The following is a 22,460-nucleotide window of genomic DNA, read 5'->3' on the forward strand; positions in this document are numbered from 1 at the left end:
CCATGCAGGACAACCAGCCTGGATTTCCCAGCAGTCTTCAATTCAGCAACACGCATCTCCCCGCACCGCTAGCACCAAGAATAAGTGAGACAGACATATATAAAATGACTCACTTTATTAAAAGTTAAGTTCAGCAGCAATGGACATACTTACTTAAGTAGATTTTAACTGTCAAGGAGCTTTTAATTACAAATCCCTCTAAGGCTTTAAAAACTCTTAGATGTTTTAACTTCTTTGCAATCATTTCATATAAATAGGTAAGGTAAATGATGCTTGCCTAAGAAAAGGATACCCCAGCTGCATTAAACAAAGATATACATATAAATATATGTATAAAGCAATGACTTTTTTGTTATAAATTCATTGATGGGGATACTTCACAATCTTTAAGGCTTGGGCTCTGGCCCTGCAACTATTACTTACGTAAGAAGTCTCCTGTTTAAGTTATCACGTGTGAGTGTACAGGTTGCTCCCATGGATGAGAGCTGCAGGGCAGGGTCTAAGCTTTGGCAGAATCAGCAAAAACATCAAAACACTCAGTGAGATATATTTACAATCTCTGCAGGTAGCATCACCTACTGTTATTGATTACGGAGGTCTCTCTCAGAAGCTATCAACAGCAGAAAGGCACCATGGCAAAGGCTAACTGGCATCTGTTAGCTCTTAGTTTTTGACGTTGCAGCTCTCCCTTCTGAAGAGCAGTATTTGGCCTTTTGAGCCTTGGGACGTCATTTGGGGTGCATGGCAGGGACAGCACCAGCCGCACGCAACTGCAGGCCTGAGCTCAGGGCACAAACTCATCAAGCCTCAAGTTTTTCCAGCTCCTACAGCAGAAACCTCCCTTGATGTGCAGTGGTTCATTTGCTTTTTCCAAGCGTAAACAAGAAAAAAGCCAACCACTTCCAGTATTAACCAACTGCCCACCCCCCAATAAATAGTGATCACTTAATATATCTTCATTCCATTAAACTGTGCTTTATGCCTCTCATAAGCATATGTGTGAGGAAGAGGAAATTGCTGTTGAAACAGAAACTGTAACTAGATCTGATGAACTGCATAAAGTAATTTGAATTAATACAGCTGCAGGGTCTGATTCTCTACCAACTTACCGCTGACTTTACGTTTGCATGCAACTCCTTTGGCTTCGTGATGTACAATAGGTCTAGTCAGAAAGGCAAAGCTGGCTTTATGTTACACTGGTGGCTGGTTACTGCACGGCGTGTGGCTGACGCAAACTCCCAGAATCAATTCACTGCAAGTCTCTCAGCGCTGAACGCCAATTGGTACATGAAGCCCCAACCTCACTGAGAGGCGAGGCTTAGGGAAGGGGTTTTCACCACCACAGCCAAGCTGGAGCAGTAGCATCAAGACCACATACACAGTAAGTGTGAAGGAAAGGCACACTCCAAGCTTTATTCCTAAAATATCTCAGTCGTTCATTGAAGACAACTGCTTTTCTGTGTTCTGCTTTGACCTAGCAGCTTTCCTACCATCAGCTCCCCATGCCACAGCCGCATTTGCTCTGCTCTCCAAAGACCAGACAACAGTCTGGTCGCAACAAAAGCTTACTCCAGCCTTGGAAGCAAACACACAGCACTGACCAGCCCAACCCAGCTCCCACTGCCTCCACGCACTCCCTCTGCCTGGGAAGCGGCAGGCTGCGAGCCTAGCACCCGCAGCGGAGCTGTAGACAATTTAGTCCCCCACCACTCACTTCCATTGGCCTTATGCCACTCCTGATAACCACCACTTGCTCTTCACCTTAACACATGGAGGCAGAGCGCTGGCTGGATGTGGGAGAATTTCTTACAGGAAAAATAGACTCTAAACCTGGAAGCAGCCACCACCTCTCACAACCAAGATGCTCTATGGACTAAAGGACAGTCAACAGAAAGATTTTCTTTCCATAAAATACACAAATCCCTGCTTTCCATGCAGTATTTTTGAAGGACACAATTGAAGCCAACGGGAAATTTTTTAATGGTAGGAGAATCAGACCCTAAAGTACATTATTTTTATCTCAGCCACCTCACTGGCACAAAAAAAGAGACGGCTTTCAAGAACAGGCTTGAATTTGGGATGAAAAGAGGGAAACGCCCCTTCCTTCCCTTCACTTTAAGTCCATTGGTTTGAATTGTGCCTTAAATAAGACAACAGAAATTCTTCAGGGAGAAACTAAAAATAGTGGAGCCAATAATATTTCCACCTTTGATCAAAATGGCTTTTATAACAAAATGGAAATGTTATGGGGGGAAAACCATTGGAAAAATATTTTGGTTTAAAAAATGATTCCACGTAACAGAGGTGCATTTTCAAACACACCAAGGACAATTCGGTACTGAAACCCCACTGAACATGAAAGTGAACTGGGACCACAATTCCCATTTGTCTCCCCAAAATCTTCTCCTAAAAGAGAGAAGAGCCCTCGTGGGCTCTGTGGAAACCCTGTAACTTTTCTTTTAAAGCCATCCCAAGAAATACAGAATACAGCAGAAACCTGCACAGCTGTCTCGGCTGCCGCCTTTCAGAGAGCCTAGAGCTGGAAGGAGCTCCTCCGGCATTGCCCCCCGTCCCCCACCAGCCAGGGCTGTGGGGAGAGGCCGCTCCTGCAAGCCCCTGAAGGAGGAAGGGTGGGCAAAGGCAGGCTCAGCCCATGAGCTTTAGCTCAGAAGAAAGCTGGCAAAATATGGTGTTTATTTACTCGAGTCAACTCTCGCTGAAGATGAGTTTATGGAAGGTAATAACACCATTACAGCTCCATAAAGAAAGACATTTCTAAGCTTTTTAAAAAAACAATAAAATCCCATACGTGCTTCAAACTACAGGTATGATTTTTTTTTTCCTGAATCCTCCACTGGAACTTGAATTTAAAACACAGTTTAACTCCTCAGTATGTGAAATCTCACGGCCACATTAATCAAGAACATCTGAAGCCAGGAGAAAGAAATCACTTCCAGTTATGTTGTCAGTGTTATGTGCATAACATTCCCACAGCTGTAGATCCATTGTGCTCCATGTTATAAATAAGAAATTGCATGGTGACAGCTAAAATTCAAAAGCGTTAATGTTTCTCTTTGCAACTTTCTTTATATTTTTTTCTTCCTTTTTTTTTTCAGTCTTTTGAGGTTCCTCCCCTTTCCCTCCTAATAGAAGTTACTTGAAGTAACATTATTGCTTACTCAACTGACATATTTATGGTAATTAAAAAATAGTAAATGCCAAGCAAATATGACTAATGTTGCTATTTGGCAAATAAGCCAGAAATGACTTCTATTGATTCTGAACGAGGCTGTTGTATTTGCGTTAATAAACATTTCTCCTTCTTCTGCGCATCTTGGTTATCCCAGCACTTTAGGGAGAAGTCTGAAGGCAGCTCTAAGGACGTGGCCAAACGCTGCCCCGACCTCCATCGCACACGGCAGCTACCACCGAAGCCATCGAGTTGCAGAGCGCAAACGCAGCTGAGTTGCGCCCCGCGAACAAATACAAACGAGCTCCCTTGTATCTCTCGCGTTCTAGGTTGTGGTCCCTTTCAACCATGAAAAACAGCTACAAATTGTTCCCAGAGCTAAACCACTTAACATCTTGGCACTTGGTTGTTTTTAACTTTGTAACAATAGGCACTGTTCACTCCTCTCAATCTCAGCTTTTTATTCTATAATAAAGCAGGAATACTGATGAAAGGCTAGTCACGGCTTCTCCCCGTGGTATCAGGGTGGTGGCATGTGATGATTCACATGGGGTGTGTTTGATCCAAGAAAGCCCAGCCTCTGCTTATTCTTCCTTTGTTCTGTCATCTAAGGTGGAAAGGCAGAGAGAGACGAGAATTTTTTTTCGTTTTACTATTATTTTGCAGTCACAGAGCAAGATACGTATAAGCAAAACAACAGGGAGTGGAATTCTTTTCTTCAGCATTGAAAATTACAAGTAAAAGATGCCTTTGCAGTGGGACATCTGTTTCCTGCAAAGTATGGACATTTTATTCTCATTTGTACATTATTCTTATAATGTACATTATTCTTACAATGTACAAATTATGTGCAGCAGATCTTACAGCGTATTATTTGCACTGCTATCGTGTTGTGTAGCCCTGCAGAGGGTCAGTATTTGCACTTGGTGCTGTACAGTCACAGAATTAAAAGATGGTCCCAGCCCCAGAGAGTTTAAATTTAAGCCAGGAGAAAACAGATTCAGCCAGAGGGGGATAAAAAACCCACCAACACAATATGGGTAAGCACAGTAAGCAAGGGTCTCAGCACACCCAACCTACACCTTCGTCGAGTTTTTCACAGGGAAAAAGTTTTAAGGAGGGATTTGAAGGGGCATAATTAGATAACTCTGTTGATGCCGCTGAAGCGCTTCCCGTAAAGAAAACACAAAGATGCTTTTCTGAAACTGTAATGAGCAAACCAGAGGTGACCAGCATCTTCAGCAAAAAAGGAGCTGGCCTTTTGATCCTGAAGTGAGAGAAAACATGTAAGGTGGGTTAGGCAGAAGCAGGGCTTTAAGGGAGGCCAGCAGCTTGTGCTCCGTACAGGAGAGAAGGGGGAGCTGAGGGGGGGCACAAAGGCAAGGGTGACACAAGCAAAGCAACAGGCTTCGCGAATTGTTTTCGCAACAGCACTGTTGATATTCTTAGTGGGGGGAAAAAAAGCCAAGTGTTGAATTCAGAAAGCTTTTCTACTGATTCCCATCAGTAGGTAGCTATTTCTAATGCTACGCCTTTTTTATTGCTGGGTTATGCAGTACCTGCATATGCAAAGCCCATAATTGCTTCTGCAGTTCTCCCTCTGTCCTCTCACACTCACAGGGAGGATTTTATAACTAATTCCCCCTCGGCTTTTCTCCTCGCTTGTTCTCTGCTGTTGCTAATGGAGTACAATTTCATTCCAAACCTGTATCAGTGTATCTACTCAGAAAGCTTACTGGAGGGAAAGATAAAACCTTTCTAAGACAAAAGTCTCTTTTCTAACACTGTCCTGACTGTGACCTGATGTAAGGTAGCATGTTCACCCACAGGCACTCAGGTTGCTACCCGCTGCAGGGCACTTACCTGTTCCTTGAGCTCAGCAAGCTGACTGGAAAGCTGTTTTACAAGGCTCATGGTTGACTCCAGCCTCTCTTGCAGGTTCCTGATTTCGTTTTGCTCGCTGTCGCCTTCATTGCTAACCAGGGACATGGCTCTCATCCGAGGGAACCAGTCCAAATTCTTCTCCTACACGGGTATTAGAAAAATTAGTAATGTTAGCAGGGGTTTATGCAGTGCTACTAAGCTGAGACTAGCGAACGGAAACTCAGAAGGCTCAGTGGATGACACACAGCAAGTGAGCTTAAGAAGTAGTAAATTCAGAAAGTATTTTACACAAGCATTTTTATTCTTGGTTCTCCCCGGCTACAAAGAAGGCACCAACTGTCAAATCTTGGATTCCCACAGCTGCACCTGTATTGCAGCGTGGGCAGCATTGGCACATTCATCCGTGGCTCTGGCATGCAGAAACGCCCACTGGGTCAGCTCTGGGGAGACTTCTCTGGTACAGTAGCACCAGGAACACCCGAGTGCTCCCCGTGCTTTGGTCTTAAGTGTATGCAAGGACACATTTCCCCACTGTCTCTTCAGCTTGGCTGGCCTCCATCTATTCGGCTGTCCTTGCAGCAATGTCAGTGAGCCAACATGAGGAAAACAAGACAAGCCAGAGTCCTCTCCAGACTGGCCTGGAGCGTGCCTACTGCAAGAGCAGAGGGACCTTGGACTGAATTCAGCTGCCCACAACAGAAGATTTGGGGTCCTGGGAATGGCTTAGGCTTCAGTGTGCTATTCAGATTGTACATCTTAGGCAAACGCAAGCACAACCCCATGGCCAAGGGCTAATCTGCTAAGGACCAAGCACTGCACGGAACAGCACTGAATTGGGTGTTTCTCTTTTCATGGACTCAGGCTATGAATTTAATCATGATAAAAATACTGTAAATAGATGATATGAGTCAGCAACGTGCTGCGTATCGGTATGAGCCTGAATTGCCTCCATGGCTTGGGGTCACAGATATTTGTGTGCAAAGCGTAACAGACAGAGGAGACTGGAGGGTGCAGGCCTAGGAGTGGCAACCATGTGGCAAGCAACCCAATTTGCCTTAAGGCACGAGACAAAGGAAACAGGTCCTGGAGCTGGCGATGGGTTACATCAACACACCTCTGCCCTCCACCTTGCGGGGAGTGGGAGGATGTGGTTAGACCATATGCACTGTGTTTTGCAACCGGCCTCTATGGACACATGCACTTGATAACTTTAGAAGAGAAACAGAATGAGTTGGAGTGTGTTTCTTCCAGTCTCCTATGCTGTGAATGGCCCCACACAAATAGCACTATATCGAAAAGAAAAGGAGAAAAGGAGTTCTTTCCAGAAGTCCACCTACAAGACTCTTGGCAGGCAAGAGCTGTGCTACTTAGGTTTTCCGGGCTTGGTATTTGGTAAAGTTTTAAGTACATTGAACTTACTGTAGTCTCAGACTTTGCCTCACTGTGAAAATACAAAAGCCAGCGATGCTGCTGCAGTATTTACAGCTGGGCAGCCCAGGGCAGCCATACGTGAGCAGGTTCCACACGCGCTGGCTTGGCAGAGTTATAAGCCCAGGGAAGCGCCAAGCGAATACAGCTTTACAGTGCTTTCAAAGAGAGACGGCTGCTTTCGACTGTGTAGTGCTCTGCCCTGATCACCAACCCCTCCCCTCCTGCAGCAACGTGTTTCAGAAACAACCAAGCTAACCCTTGGTAAGCATGGAAGCACTTACAATATTCATTATTTGGGTTAGCCCAGTCCCCTCTGTTACCCTGGATAAGACTAAATTCAAAGCCATAAGAATTTTGGCTTGGTTTCTTCTTTTTAACTCAAAACTTCTAATGAGTCTTTGCCCCGGCTGTGCAACCTCTGGTCCTGTCGCCAAAACGACAAGGCGTTCAGGGAGTGAGACCGTGCCTCTCTGCTGCATTTTGCAGCCCAGGGCTCAGTCAGCCGTGTGCGCTGGTGGAATGAGGCCTCTTTCCTCGCTGCCCACTTTTTTGAGCCTCGTGATCTCATTATGACAATTTACTGTGGTTACGCATGATGCCATTTTCAATGGGTCATAACTCATTCGAATCAAAACCTGTTTTCACCAGCTCCGCTGGTGAGCTCGAAAGGAGCGCACGTGACCCTCCCTGCTGGATATCCCCAGCGGACACACGGACCGGTAGACTCTTATTTCTGCTGCACACGTTTCTGCTTACAAGACCAGCATTCATTTTCCACGAGTATGCTCTGATATTTATTTTAAATTTATTTTGGCTAGGATCTAGCAGAGCATTCATCACGTGCCTAGCATTAAGCACAGGTGTACTCATTTATACTAAGCTTAGTTTGTGCACAGTGCCTTTCTGGATCAATGCCTTTTTTTGCAAAATGTTTGCCAGCAAATTTGTCTGCCACTACAGGCACAGAAAGTGAATTCAAAGGAGCTACAGGGAACAGAGCTGCACTTGTATCTGAACATTTCCTGAAAAGCTCTGGTATCTGCACCCATTACAGCTTCTGTTGCTTGCAGCACCTGAAGATACCAAACGCAAGGCTGCATGGCCACAGGAGCCAGCTGAGGGGCCAGGAGCCCTTTTTGGCAAGGCTCACCATAACACCAAAGTTTCTAAAGCCAAGCTGCACAGGGAGAGCTATCTGAGACTCCATCATTGCGGTTCTTGTGTTTGCCGAGTACTGCTGCCAGGATTGTGAAATGCACTTTGCTAGTTTTCTTTTCCATCTGCCACTCCCTTGCTCCTCCAGGATGCAAGGCAGGGACCGCCGACAGCCTTGGAAAGATTTTTGTGGACTGACCCTCCACCGCACCGCAGCGTCCAGATGCACACCACACAAATCCATGCAGATGCCAGATGTCCCCGCTCAATGGGCTTGCTCTCTTGAGGCTTCCAGTGTCACCTGCTTCCCTCCTCCTCAGCATAACATTATACTTCCTGGGAAGAGGGATGTCCAGGAGCAGGTGACGACAGGGACAGAGCACACAGCACCTCTCCCACTGCCACACAACACTGTGGTGCTGATGGCAGCTCTTCAGCTGGAACCACGCTGAACCACGTGCCAGCTCATCTCAGCCACCACAAGCCCCAGAGCCATGGGAGCTCAACGATAGACTCCACTCATTCGCATGTGTCCAGCTTTGCCTCTCCAGCAATACTGTGATAACCTCTCCCAGGAAAGAAACCCAGTTGTGGTTTAGTCACAGGCCAAGAAGACCTAGGCATTTTTTGCCAAAATGTTGAGGAGGATCAAGCAAGGACTCGATCCAAGTTCTAAGAGAAGCTGATGGGTTTGCATGGACCGGAGATCTCATTAAAAGGTGCTACTGACTTCTACAGCTTTTCCTAGCAGCAGAGAGGCAACAGGTCAAACAGCCGACCACAGGTCTCTCATGTGGTAGTCCCAAGTGCTGTGTTGGGTGCAGGCAGGACTTTGCTTCTTGGTTCTCAACTGCACATATATTTAACGAAATCCAGTCCAGCTGTGTATCTTTGTCATGCAAAGTATCAGAAAGATTCAAAATTCAGTAGGTCAGTAGGAACCACATTCTAGTGTGCCAACCTGTCTTTAAGTTAAAAATACTTATCTAGCTTTCACCGACAGTTCCATTATAGTGCACACAGTAGGTATATTCCCTTGCTGAACTACATGCTTTTGCTGGTCAATATTATCTTATTTTTTCATTGCATTATAACCTGTAGAACTTTAATAAAGGGCAGCATGAAAATTAGAGCTCTGGCACACAGCCCTATTTGCTGAGTCTATACCACAAACAAACAGCAATTGCTGCTGGGGACAAAAAACTTCCGATCACAAACCTGCCAGGATCCAAAAGGCAAATTGGACAAGGCTCCTCTGCCGAAATTTTTAGTGATCTCTAAGTGTTCACGGGGGGCACAGGCACTCTGTGACTGCTCAGCTATGGGAAAGCTATTTTTACTTCAAGGTAATTGCTTGCCAATTAACTGGAGGTAGTTAACATGTTTGTACAGCCCCAAACATTTGTTCTGGGACTTAAAATTTGTTTATGGGCTCAGTCCAGGGTTCACCTTGACCAACTAACACATGTTAAAGCTGTAACATGCCTCCTCTACGCTGCAGGTGCGCTCCTGCTTTGCCTTATCTGACTGGTGCAGGCATGGGATTTTGCAGGGGGTTATCTGTCATGCCTTACATATTACTCTTAGAAATCCAACCATTTTGCCCAGGATAGGGCTCACTCAGACATTTTGAACCTGGCGTGGAACCAAATGGCAATTTGGACGAGGCAGGTAGGCTGCTGGCAGGGAGCAGGGCAAACCTCTTGCAAACCGCTGTCACAGGACTCAATCAACAGCCACCGGGTTAGCACGAGTGACATAGCTTGAGCATAAATGAGCTCGCAAAGGGTGAGGCTTGTGGATGGGACACTTAAAAATGAAGTTGCAGCCTGGACACAGAATTAATTGTTAACACGTACTGAAACCTTCTTTCTAAACAACTGGGGCTGAACGCAGTATATTGTTACTGTTATTTCATTCTTGCACAGGATAGCAGCTATTTCAGCCCAACTGCAGCAGCCCACCTACGGATCACAGCATCTTCCCGCTCACGCTCCCTCTGCAAGCATAACTTGTGCCTCGCAGAATTCATATTTAAGTATACATCTGTGCCCAGGGCAGAGAGTCAGCCAGACAGGAAGGCTGTAGGGACAGAAAGGAGCCGCAGCCTCCTCTCCGTCAGTTCAGCTGGGGGCGGGGGGGGAGGAAAAAAGGCAGCTTGGGCTAGCCAAAAGGCTGCCGGCCAAAGAGACTGCACACGAGCAGAGCAGACATTTCATGTGGCGATCCAGCACGCTCGCTCCCTCTGTCCTCCCCCCTCGGCTGGCGGGACTCCAGCGGGAATCACGGCTCACCCGGGGCGAACACCTCTCTGCGATGTACTCTGGGTACACCTAGCTGCGAGGGCACACGCCTGAGAAATCACAGGGCTTAGAGGATTTGCTACTTGCGACTTCTGAGAAACCTCAAACCCTTCTTCTTGGAGAGGCACGCTCAGAGCAAAAGTCTGTGTTTGCCTCCTAGAGTTTTCTATGCAACTTTCTCCTTCCCGTCTGTGGGCTTTCCAGGGAGAGGGCAGAGCTATGGGCTCAGTCCTCCCTTCGGTAAAACACTGCCATGCTTCTGACTGTGCTAGCTTTGGCTGAGCATGGATGGAGAAAAGACTGAAGAAATTTGCTTCGAGTTTCTATACTTTGTAAAAAGTCTCTCTCGAGCCATCCCTGTCCTGTTGGCACAGCCAACTGGCTTCAATCAAGCTCTCACGCTGAGCTGAATCCATGCCTCCAGTAATTGGCAGAGGGACGTTTCTTTAGGAGGTGCTGGTTTCACAGGCTAGCAGCAAGATGGATCAGCTGCAACCAGCAGGAAAGACTGGGCTGAGCCTTTAAAAAATAGATTACTAGATAACAATGAGAGAAAATAGGTCAAAGAGTAGGATGAGGGGGATGAAGCAGAGGAGCAAAAGGCAGCCTAATGCATACTTTCTGCCGGTGCAACTGCCATGGGCTCAGAGTGCCACGCCACCGTCAGCTGTACCAGACTTTCATTTCTCCAGCAGTCTCTATCTAATGCAGTGACTCTTAGCCCTTTCTACCCCGTGACCCCTTATTGCAACATGAAAACAAGCCATTTCAGGACTTCCCTCCTATCTATTCAAGAAGAAAAGCAGTGATGACTGCTCATGACTCCTCCTGGGTTGTGACCTCCCTGGCTGCACACACCAGGTCAGGAGACGGGCCTCCGCGTCCTCCAGCCCACCATTCCCCTGTCTCGCACAGATCGTTCGCTCCTTGGTGACTCAGCGAGGCGAGTGACATGGCCGTCAGGAGGGTTATTCGTTACCTAATAGCGAGGCTGAGAAAACGGGTATGCTTAAAGCCCTCTTTGCTCCTCAGCTAGATGGTCACTGAAGGGTGCAGAAGAGGAGCGTGGACATCACCACGAAGGTTTGCTATTGGCAGCTCGGTGTGCTGCACTAGGCTGTTCGCAGTATCCCACCCTGCAATACACGTTCATGGCGTGCAATGGACAGCAACCACCACAGCAGCCCAGCAAAAGCCTCCTACAGCTTTAGGGAGACTGCAGCCTCTCAAGTGCCCGTTGGGGTGGTAAAACGCTGCTGCAGCGGCGTTGAGGAGAGCTACCACTGGACACCCTCTGGCTTCCAGGCCTCAGGAGCGGCACTGCTGGGAAGCACGGCACAGCTTCACCCTCTGCAACTCAGTTGTGCCCCAGGACCTGTGCCTCAGCATGAAGGCAAACAAACCGTCGGCACTGCTGCTCTTCGGCAGGCAGCTCGTGTTCTTTCAGGCATGAGAACGAACAGGCCGTTCACTCCCCTTTTGTGAGCCAGCACCTTGAATAAATACTTTAGCACTGGGTACAAAGAGATCTATTTACTGAGAAATTATTCTGTATGTCTGAAATGTAAGTAAGTCCATCCACTCCCTTCCCAGATCTGTTGCCTGTATAAGCAGAGAGTGATCAGTCCAAATGACCATTTGAAAGCTATTATTTTTTGCCTAGGGACAGAGTCTGGTCCTAAAAGTCTGTCGTTATGTAGCTCCTACAGCCACCTTAAAAAGGGATTTTAAAGATTTAAACTATCTTGTGCTTTAGATGACACAGGGCAATAACCACTTTGTGATTTAATCACAGACAATAATAATTTGGTTCAGTGCATGATTCAGCTAATCCACAATTTGATAAATGTTCATCCTAAACTACAAACCCAAATAGCTTTCTGCAAATCCTGTTTGACACTTTAATGTTAAGACTGTATTTGATAAGCAATCTGTGCTGTACAAGAATACAGGGAGGGAAATTAGGAATTGTTATGCATCTATATGCATCCACAACAGTAATCCAAGAAAAAGAAAAACATACCTTGGCAATTACAGATAAATCTTTATGCAACAAGAAAACTAATAGGTCTGGCTGGGTCTATACTGCACTGATACATGCTACAGCTTCCACAGCTCACAGAAAAATATAGAAATCTGTTTCCCCCTGAAAGAAGGTTGGAACCATAACACAGACCCACTGTCTGCTTCAGCTGCGTCATTGATGCATTTACTTTCATTTTAACTTGGCTGAATGTTTTTGAGGGCTGAAACAGAATCTATCACTGTAATTCTGAATAATTGTGAGTTCTTCAAGACTGATATTCAGGCCAGTCAGTTATAAATGTCTCAGTGTTTCAGTATCAGCATTCCCGCTTGTGATACCCCTGCAAAAATTATGGCGAGGAATGATAATAAACCTCAAATTGCGAAGATTTTTCTCTGATGCTGTATGAGGCAGTTTCGACACTCAGCTTGAAACTCTGTAAAAGACCCCGCTTTTCCAAGAGCAAGCACCCCAAAATTTCTGCTTATCAAACACACCTAAGGGACTTGGCATTTACCTCCAAGACATGGCAACGGTTATGAAAATAACTTTTTACAGTCGAGACCATAGTTTGAATGTGATCTCACACCACTCTTGTGGGCAAACCCATATGCAGACGGTAAGTACGTGAGTCAGCAGTGTGCCCTTAGAGTGAAAAAGGCCACCACGACCAAGGCTGCATCAGCCAGAGCGCAGCCAGCACATCAAGGGAAGCGGTCCTGCTTCAGCCTCCAGCAACTTTGCCCTAAAAGGTGGAAAGTAGAAACTGAACTAAGCAGCTTTGTCACCAGCGCACTGAGACTGCCGTTTCCAGCTACCCTGCAGGTGGGGACCCAGGGGTCTGCAGGCGTGCAAGGACCGCAGCCGGCCGGGGACGCACAAGAGTTGCCTGGCACAACTTCTGTGTGCTTGGAGGGCCTAAGCTTGTATCCCACTCCAGCACCACTCTCCTTGAAGCCACGTTGGCGCCTCGCATCTTCCCTTCCCCGCGGCACACGTTCATTTCTCAACTGTGGATTTCTTCTGTTGTTTCAATTGCTCTCTGCCACCTTATCTCTATCATAACCCTGAGAATTGATATCCTCCTCTGCAAATCTTCAAGAATCCCAACACTACCATCTGAAGCTAGGGTTTGGTGCTTAATATTTGTGCCCTTAAAATAGATATAATTATAGATTTGTGCAAAACGTGAGCTCGTTTTTCCACATTCCTATGTTTTTATGTTGTTAGTGGTTACGGGACATGCTTTAGGAAAAACACTTCAGATTATTCATTTAAAATAATGAAATTATTTCTGATATAATCCCTGGATCTTGTGTATAACGAAACAACATCTGGTACAGAGATTAGAAAATAAATGTTCTTGGCTTATTTTTTTTTCTTTTGTTAAACAGATGTTGTTGATACAAAACACAGAACTGTAAATCATAGCCTGCATGTGGACACAGACTGTCACTACTGAGCAGAAATTTACTGTGGCTAGATACAGATTTGAAACAGCAATGAATCACTGGCTTACTAACTTTATTCACGTGGGTATGGTTTCAATATTCTGACATTAAGTGCACATGTCCTTAAAAAAAGAACCTTTTAATGGCAGCATGGGAGGCTCTGGTTTAGGTCCAGCTGTCTCGGTGGGGGAAGCACAGCGTAATGCAATGGCAGCCTCTGCGCAGAGGCACCTGGCAGCTCTCCGTCTCTTCCCCCCCAGCTCATTGCGGTGCTGCTATTGAATCCCGCAGGCTGGGTTCCCCCAGCGCCGAGAGCAGCCCCTCTTACTGCCGCACCGGGTAGGGCAGCCCTGTCACCGGAGAGGGCCTGAGCTGCTCATGCAGCCCCACCATGCCCACCAAAATGCCCACAGCTCTAACTTCTTTCTCCCTCTCCTTCCCTTGCTGCCCCTGACATCGTTTCAGCAAATTCACCATTTGTTTGCCAGACTGGCTCACGCCTGGCTGAACAGTAACGGTATTTCTGCTTCCCATTGACCGCGTTTAAAGCCAACAGAATTACGATGCTTCTCCAGCCCTTTGCCATTCCTATCAAGCTGTTTGCACTAGCACGCTGAAGCCCCCCTTCTCCTGTTCTTCTTTTAATATTGATTTTCTTTTGCAAAACATGCTAGCAGGTGCGCTCCAGCTACTGAACTCCAGACAAAAGCCAACAGCACTAATCCCACTGCAATGTAAACATACCCTACAGTATCATGCCACGGCTGGGGACAGAGGTGTGGTCTGCTCCTTCGAGATACACTTCCCATTCAGCTGGTAAGGACACCACAAATTTTGACCCGTTTTTGTCAATATAAGTGCTGGTTTGAGCCAGTGGATCAGGGTTTAACTCCATGGTTAAACTCCAAATCATGACATCCACTTCGTTATCTTTTGTAGCAGAGGATTCAGGCACATAGTTGTTGAAATTTATGGGTTTTTTTCACATTTACCTTTAATTCTCTGGTCCTGTCACCTTGTATTTTGCAAGTACTGACTGCTTCCTAGCTTTAGCTTCAATTTGGTGTAACAGAATCTTTGGGAAATACAAGGACTCAGCTGGAGACTCGTTTTTCAGAAGCTCAGGACTTGACCTTGTTCTCAGCTTTACACAGACAGAGCTTTGCTGATTGCAGCGCGATTGTTCTGGTTTAGGATACTGCCAGAGTCGAGGCATTTAGAATCCTGATCTGAATGTTCCTGCTTTGGGCCCATTTTGACTCGAATGTATTTCACACATGGTGCAGTATGAAAGGACAATTTAAAGAACAACATTTCCTTTTAAAATTAGTAAGAATGATTACCCATCACCAATACAGAACTGGTTTTTTAAGCAACGATGTGATTGTGCATATACCGTACACATGCATAAATGCACATACTCGAGTATCAGTCAGAGAAGAGGAAAAAGATCTACGTTTCTCTCTGAAGTGTCTCTTGACAAAACAACACCAAGCAATGGCCACCTTTCAGCCTTATGGGCCTGAACACTATCGACCTGCTCTCAAACCACTTGCTATGGTCAAATGCTTGCCCACGGGTTTTGTACATTCCCCTGCACAGCAAGCACAACTCCTTGCCCACGCAGACACGATGGCCAAAGAGAGGCCCCTTGGCAGGTCTGGCTGTGGCTGGATCAGAGGTGGATCCCACAAGGTGCCACCTGCCTACTGGGATGCACAGAGCACTTTTATTCCCTGTGGGAAATAGGTGGAAAGGAACAAAACCGGGCCCTCAAGGTAAAACGCCTATTCGTTCAGGTTCGTGTCTACTGTGCGCTGTTTTCAGAGGCCACAAACATAGATCAATACAAGAAAAACACACCATTGGTACTTTGTGAAGCTTTAGCTGCCTATACTACATTTTCATTTAGTGCTCTTGCTTGCATTGCTAGGAAAATATTGAAATATATGTACCGATCTGTACAGTTCTGCTTTTTCTTTTTCTTTGCTTTTTTAGCTCAGCATTTAAATATGGTTTGCTCTGTTCAATTAAAATGTATTTTCTCTTGAGAACAAGCAGATGATTGGTTTCACAAACTTGGAGTTACAATTTTCCTTCAGCAGCACCCAGCAAAATGAAAAACAGAGACAAAACATTTTAATCACATGTGTATAATATACATAGGGTTCATTAAATATGATTTAAAGTTGCCTGTTTGTTTTGGAGACTCTTCAAAGCTCCTACTACCCCAAACTCACAGAAGTGTAATGTGATTCCTGATCTATTGAATTTCGTAGGATGGCTGTAGTGGGTTCCATTATATATAAATTGGATGCACCCAATTTACAATCTCCGATATATACTTTTATCTCAAAATGCCCTGTGAGGCAATTGTGTAAAGTACTTTATCAGGGATTGTTGTTGGTAATATTGCAAGATTTCATGATGTAAAAAATACATCAATGTCATTTAAATTGAACAAAATGGTTCCCCTTTTTTTTCCTGTAGAGCATTTTTACCATCTTCTCAACAAATTTGTTCAATAAATACTGTATGAAACAAGCATTTTGCACTTTGTCCCACAGATACAATTTGCCAACCTGATTGATTTCTTTCTCTACAACTAATCTGATTTCTTTAGGCTATATATCTTCTCTTTTATTAAAGATGAAGCAATCTTAGCTTTTTATCATACACACATCCACCACACTAAAAAGAGAGAAGATTCCGTGAACTAGCCTTGCAACCAAATAGAAAAACTTGACACAAATCTCATAAAGCTGATCCCAAAAGATAAATGGCACAATGAGACCAAAGGTATACAAATTCAGAAACTTATCCATGCAGAGTAATATGGGCCGGTGGATTTTTCTTCCCAAGACAGACAGAGAAAACAAGTAACTTCTTCATAACTATAACGCCTTGTAAAACAAGCTCACACCAATGTTGCACCCAACTTTCCCAAATCTTGCTGTCTCTGAATTGCGAGAACTCAGAAGCAGAACTACATGTTTTGTAGCCTTTCCCTGTTTTACTTCTTGTAGAATCTCACCACTATGTTTCGAGTTCAACCAAAGTTACACGTACTTACTTTTAAATGGTGTTCCTGGTAAGGCAACCACCTCAAACTCATCTCCCTGTTCTCTTACTAATTGCCCTTATGTCTTTGGGCAAACCCGTAGTCCTTCCCTTTCCTCAGCATCTGCAGTTATCTGCCTTGGCTGTGGACAATTTTGGAGTCTCTTTCCCATTCAAGAAGCCAGAAGCTTAGTACCACTGTGATACAAAGAACAATAATTGTTTTCAAATGTTGCAATAATAGTCTCAAACAGCATTGAAGTGTTTTGTGTTTGTTGCTTCTCCCATAGTGCAAAATCAAATGAATTCAGTTTACACGCTTTGGGATCTGCTCATCACACTGTTCCTCTGGGGTTGAACTCTTCATCACTATCTGTGACCCCAGTTAAGGTCCAGTTCTCATTAGGCAAAGCCATACACAGCCAGTCCCAGGAGAATCGAGGCTCTGTTACTGCCAGGATTTGAAGCGCAACAGTAGGTGCCTATCCAGTGCCTTCGCGAGCCTTTCCATCATTTGAAATCACAGAATAAAGGTCTGCCCACACACAGATCCATCTCAGGCCACATGCTTCTTTAACAAAGGGATAAAAGATGGCTTTTGCAAGCTGCCTGGAAAGTTAACAGCTCTAGTCTCTGGCAGGTCAAGGCGGGAGTGGATTCCAGCAGGGAACCGCAGCCTGTGTCCTGCCAGCAGCACTGCTCGGCTTGAGGGCGCTCCAGCTGGAACACCTCCACTCCATGTTCGTGGGGATGTGCAAGTTTCAAGGAACACAGCCTCATGTCCAGACCCCTCCTCGAGTTTTTAAGGCCAGCAGCAAAGAAACAAACAGGAACCCAACTCGGCTCATTTATTTTAATTTGCAAATTGAATTAATTGAAGTTGGAAGGAGGACAAGGACTGTGACTACACTGTATTATCAAGGCAGAACCCATCTTTATAGCAGAATCGGTCTTCGAAGCCTAAATACTGGCCAACAGACTGGTAGCCAAATCTTTCGAACACAGAGGAAATCAAGCTAAGCTTACAACTGAGCCACAATACCACAGGGTCCAAAAAGACTAGTGCTGGGTAGTATCAAACCACCAATTCCACACCTCAGGGGGGAAAAACCCCAAATCTCAATGAATATACTTTTGGGGAGTTTTGGGCTCCACTCTGTAACTTGCAATTACATTACAGCTTTGTATTCAGAAGTGATTTCAAAGGAAAGAGGAAAAAAGGGTTGTGTCGGTGCTGGGACCTGTCCCTTTAGGAGTTAACAAGAAGGTGAGGGGCCGAGCACGGAGGCAGCAGGGACAAGGGCACCGCGCAATGGCATGGCCATTCCCTCACCGAGTCAGCTAGGGGGATGAAGGTTATCACCATACCCTCACTACACACAGCAAATCTGCCTGTGCCTGCACCTGCCATTGAGATCAATCTTTCTCCTGCTCCAGCTAATGGCATCATTTCTAAGGAGGCAGGATCAGATCCATGGTTTCCCGTTCAAGCAGCAACAGGATAATTAATTTTGCCTGTCTGGAAAGAATGTATATAAAATTAGAGCCGCTAAAACCTCAAGCTTTTACAGTGAGGTACCAAATGAAGCCCACCTTTCCCTTTATTTACCCATACCTCACACAGCACCTAGCCAGGCAGGCCAACTAAATTACTTATGGGGGACCAAAGAGCCCATTTCTGGAAGATGCAGAGCACTCGAAGTAGAAAAGAAGATGCGCAGCTCTCTTGTAGAATAGGAGCTTTGTGCAAAGATGCAAAGTCCTCATGTGAAGCTAACTTTTCATGCTTTGAACAGTGCACAAATGAGCAGGAAATCAGCTAATTAGGCACGTTACTGTAATTGCTTATTTTATGAAGTGGAGAGGGAGGTGTTCAGCACTTCTATAAGATAATAATGTAGAGGCAAAATTGTAGAGAGAAGCAAAAATAGCAATGGACTACCTATAGAAATGAACGTAGTTTTTGAACAACAGGAAAAGCAACGACAGAAAAATAATTCAATACCTAGCAGCAGGAAAAACAGCAACACCTCAATATATTCTGTAAATGTAAAACTGGGTAACACTCCCTCTCCCCTCATATATCCAAGCAGTGGTTGAACCGGTGCAAAGCACAATTCCAGCTCTATTTTAGTCACTCTGCATCACCACTCGATAGCTCCGAGATCCGCTGTGAATTTGAGGCAGGCCTTGAAGCAGAAAAAGGACTTTCTCTGGGACCCGGTGCACCTAAACTGAAGCCCTGAATTCCCCACAGGGCCTGCATCCATGTGGAAGGACACAGAAAGCTGCGTTCTCACTCGCTCTTCTATTTTGAGCACAACAAAAAATGGCAGCAGTAAATCATCTATTTAGGCATATTTCTTTAATTGCTTATTTTATGAAAACCCAACTGCAGACAAAACTGATGTTGTATTTCCTAGGAAATTAGCCTGTCAGAGAGACCTCAGATCTTATTTAGCAGCCGGCTCTTGTGCTTTTGGTATTACTGCCATGGTAAGTAATTACTTATAATGGGACATGCATCATATCAGTCTTTTAAAAGTAATTAAGAAAAAGTTGCATAGCTTAATGATATGTACATACATCTCATGCTTGCAAGTTTTGCTTTGATAACATCTGCTAGTTTTTGGAGGCAGGCCAGTTTTAAAAAGTAAAATAAATCAGTCCTAACAATGGGAGCATTATTAGCTTCCCAAAAGTTATAAACTCCCTGCCCCACTCCAGCAGAGCATTTGTGTGCACAAGTCGTGTAAGCATTCTGAAGTCTGTGAGTTGCCAGATCAGAAACTTCATGTTGAACTAGAATTTATGATAATGAAGAAGCCTTAAAAATACAGTTTATTTATAGTGAGCCAGTTTAAGAACCGCAGCTCACCATTCCTGGCAGATTTAGCTGTAGCAGCTGAAGAGGTCACCCCTATCAGCTGTGTGCCCTTTCTCCCTGCTGGTATTATCCTACCTATAAAGAGGCAGCAGAATTGGTACTGTGTCCTCTCCTCAACCAGCGCAGTTCAGACTGGCGTGACTTCAATGGCCATCAATTTTCACATTAGTACTCCGGGCTGCAAACTGCAGAAGCTCAGGAGCGAACAAACACATCGCTTGTCCTCCCCCCTCTCCTATTGTTGTGGTTAATTGCAACAGAAGGGTATAGTGGACATCTGGAGGAGGAAACTTCTTAAATTGTCTGGGATGAATCACCAGAGTGCATGTGAAAAACACCCGGAGTGTCCTCCTGACAACCAAAATGTCCCTTCTGCAGCATTCGTGTTACGTTGGATTGACATTTCTCTGGTTAAGGTCATTCTCTCTGCCCGTACTGTGTGTAGTGATCCTCAGATGTAATAAGAATATCTATAGACTAGAGATAAAAATTAGCAGGGAAAACTTTTGCCTCCAAAATTCAAAAAGATGACAGAACAGAAAAATCCTGGATGTCAGAATTTTTTTTCTTCTCCAAAGAAGTTATATTTTAAGAGCCGAGGTCAACAGCCCCCTTGTACGTATTATTTTATTACATTCTTTGACAAAAATTGACAGCGGTAAAGAACAGCTTGTTCCACAAACCCCGCTCCTCCTCGCCTGCCTGCTGTCAGCATGCTTTTCCCCTTTCCTTACAGCACTTTTTCATTGCCTTCACTTTGCCTGTCTGTATTTCCTTTGGAGCTGTCTCCTCTAGAGCTGGGGTTCCCCGAGGTTTGCTTGGGGATGGCCACTGAGTACACTGGACATCAGGCTGGGGGTGCGCACCAGGATTTGGCATCAGTGAAATGACTTTACGTTCACTAACCCTGGGACAACCTCTCACTGCCCCAAGGTGTGAAAGGACAGGCAGCCAGGCTCTCGACCCACAGCCGTCGGGCTCTGCAGGCTCCGCTCGGCTCGCGCTTTTGCTGTTTTGGCAGTCAGCTACTACTGCTGAGGTTGGCTAAAATGAAAAAAATCCCTTTGCAGGGCACACACTGGGACTAGAGGCATGACAGGGACTACAGGCAAGCTACTCTGGCTCCAGGATGGAGCTTGTCCCCTGTCCCTGCCGGCACGCTGAGGGGTCACAGCCTCATGGAGCAACTCTGGCCAGGACCTCACAGCATCACTGCTGAGACCTGAACCCGGGGAGCAGCGACGTGCTGCCACGGCTCACATCACACCTCCACTCCCGAGGTGGGAGCACGGCAAAACACAGAGCACCCGAGGTGGGAGCAGGGCAAAACGCAGAGCAGCAAGGCAGGAGAGAGAAGGACGCCGAGGGAAAAAGGCTTGCGCTGCCCAGCACACAGCACGGGCAGAATGACAACTATTGTGAGACTTCTCAATGGCTCATTTGGCATTATTCCCAGTGTTGCTTTTGAATTTAATACCCACTTCTGGGTATCTAACAGAAAAAGAAGGCAAAAACATGAGGCTGGAGGTAGGAAGAAGAGAGACACAATAGCACCAGCTCAAGGGATTCAGAACAATTTTCAAACTTCAGTATTTAAAAAAACAAAGCAAAACAACTAGAACTTTTCAGAATGGGGAATGCATTTTTCCTCATGACATGGAAATGGCCATAATATTTGGTAAATGCTTCATTTATTTAATAATTCAAAACAAAAAATAATGAAAAAAGCTGACACTTCCAAAATATTTAAAATGAAGTAGGTAAAATATTTTGTCACATTACCAATGACAGGTCATCGCTGTGACACAAAAGTGCTTTTAAAAGAACTGAATAAGAAAATAACTGTTCAGAATTTCAGGCTGGTGTTGCTCAAACTGTCTCGTCTCTTCTACTTCATCCTTACAATGCTGATGGGAATTTTGCTTTTGATTTCAGTGGAGGTGTTGGGATCCTAAGTAGCCTGAAGACAGACTTAAGATTAGGAATTTGCCTTTCAGGAGGGATACATTTACAGATGAAACAAAATGTAAAGAACTACTCTTAAGATACTATCACGGTATAAAAGGCTCATGGTCCCAATGACCGCAATGGCAGGAGAACAGAACCTTTAATTTCCCACCAAAGATTGCCTTGCTGTAGGGAGATGGTCTAATGCATGGCAATATCCTTTACTCTTATGAACACAGGCTGGTTTTAGAGCAGTTTTCAGCTGATTGAGGAGTTATGTAATTGCACCAATTACATCCAATTACATAATTAGAGTAAATAAGTAATAATATAATTAGGTGCTGTAATTACGTAGTTATGACAGGTAGCACTAATGCTGATAAAATCCATTATGAAGCTTGCTAAGAACTGTGGACAGGGCATGCGAGAACAAAACTTTTAGGGCTTCGTTTGCTAAAGTCTTTCATTCTTCCAATGGGCAAAATAATGACTTTAATTACTATGCCAATAGCCTTTTATTTTTGCAAATGAATGGAGGCACAAATCATAGGCTAATTCGTATCTCTCTGTTTTGTTGCAAAAAATTCAGTAACTAATTATATATATATTTTGCCTCCATTTATCTATTTGTAGCTACCAAAGCTTAGGTGAAATTTGCGTGTACAAATTGCACCTCTCAAAAGAGAAGTCTAAAAATTTGGATGTTAACCTTCACTGCTCCAGTTATCACATTAAACTGTCCCCTCTGACAAATGGACACGAGGAACATTCAAAGATTGCTGTACTGATGTAATACAAGTTATGTGCATCTCTCTGGGTTTGCTAGGGATGGTATTTCTGGTCAAATGGGTCAGATAAGAAGTTTTTTTCTGCAAGAATGAAAATTCAAGAGGGGAATCATTCATGCAGGTTCTCAGTGCAAATGCAAGGCATGTAGCCAGCTTTTCAAAGTTTCTGTCTTTTTGGATATTGTGTAATACCTGTCCGACTTCATAAAAGAGGCCTGGATAACAAACAAGTAATAAAACCTACTGCCCTGACTTAATATTCATTAATATTTCACCCAATAACTGATATAAGGTAGTGTGCAAGAAGAATGGGCATCACTGGAAGATCTGAAGTGCTT

General features: G+C 44.9%; 1 protein-coding gene across 3 annotated transcripts in view; it reads right to left on the reverse strand.

The window, feature by feature from the left end:
- Window positions 1–3,318: 3,318 nt before the first annotated feature.
- The window catches only part of ITPR2 (inositol 1,4,5-trisphosphate receptor type 2), a 262,612-nt gene continuing 243,470 nt past the window's right edge, over window positions 3,319–22,460 (reverse strand). For all 3 annotated transcript variants that reach the window (XM_059816601.1, XM_059816602.1, XM_059816600.1), the window contains 2 exons: window positions 5,054–5,215; window positions 3,319–3,797 (listed from right to left, as the gene is read on the reverse strand). In XM_059816601.1, coding sequence (XP_059672584.1) covers window positions 3,711–3,797; window positions 5,054–5,215 — 249 coding nt within the window. In that variant the 3' untranslated portion in view covers window positions 3,319–3,710. The remainder of the gene's footprint in view (window positions 3,798–5,053; window positions 5,216–22,460) is intronic.

The sequence above is a fragment of the Gavia stellata genome, chromosome 4, assembly GCF_030936135.1.
Source record: "Gavia stellata isolate bGavSte3 chromosome 4, bGavSte3.hap2, whole genome shotgun sequence".
Lineage (NCBI taxonomy): Eukaryota > Metazoa > Chordata > Aves > Gaviiformes > Gaviidae > Gavia > Gavia stellata.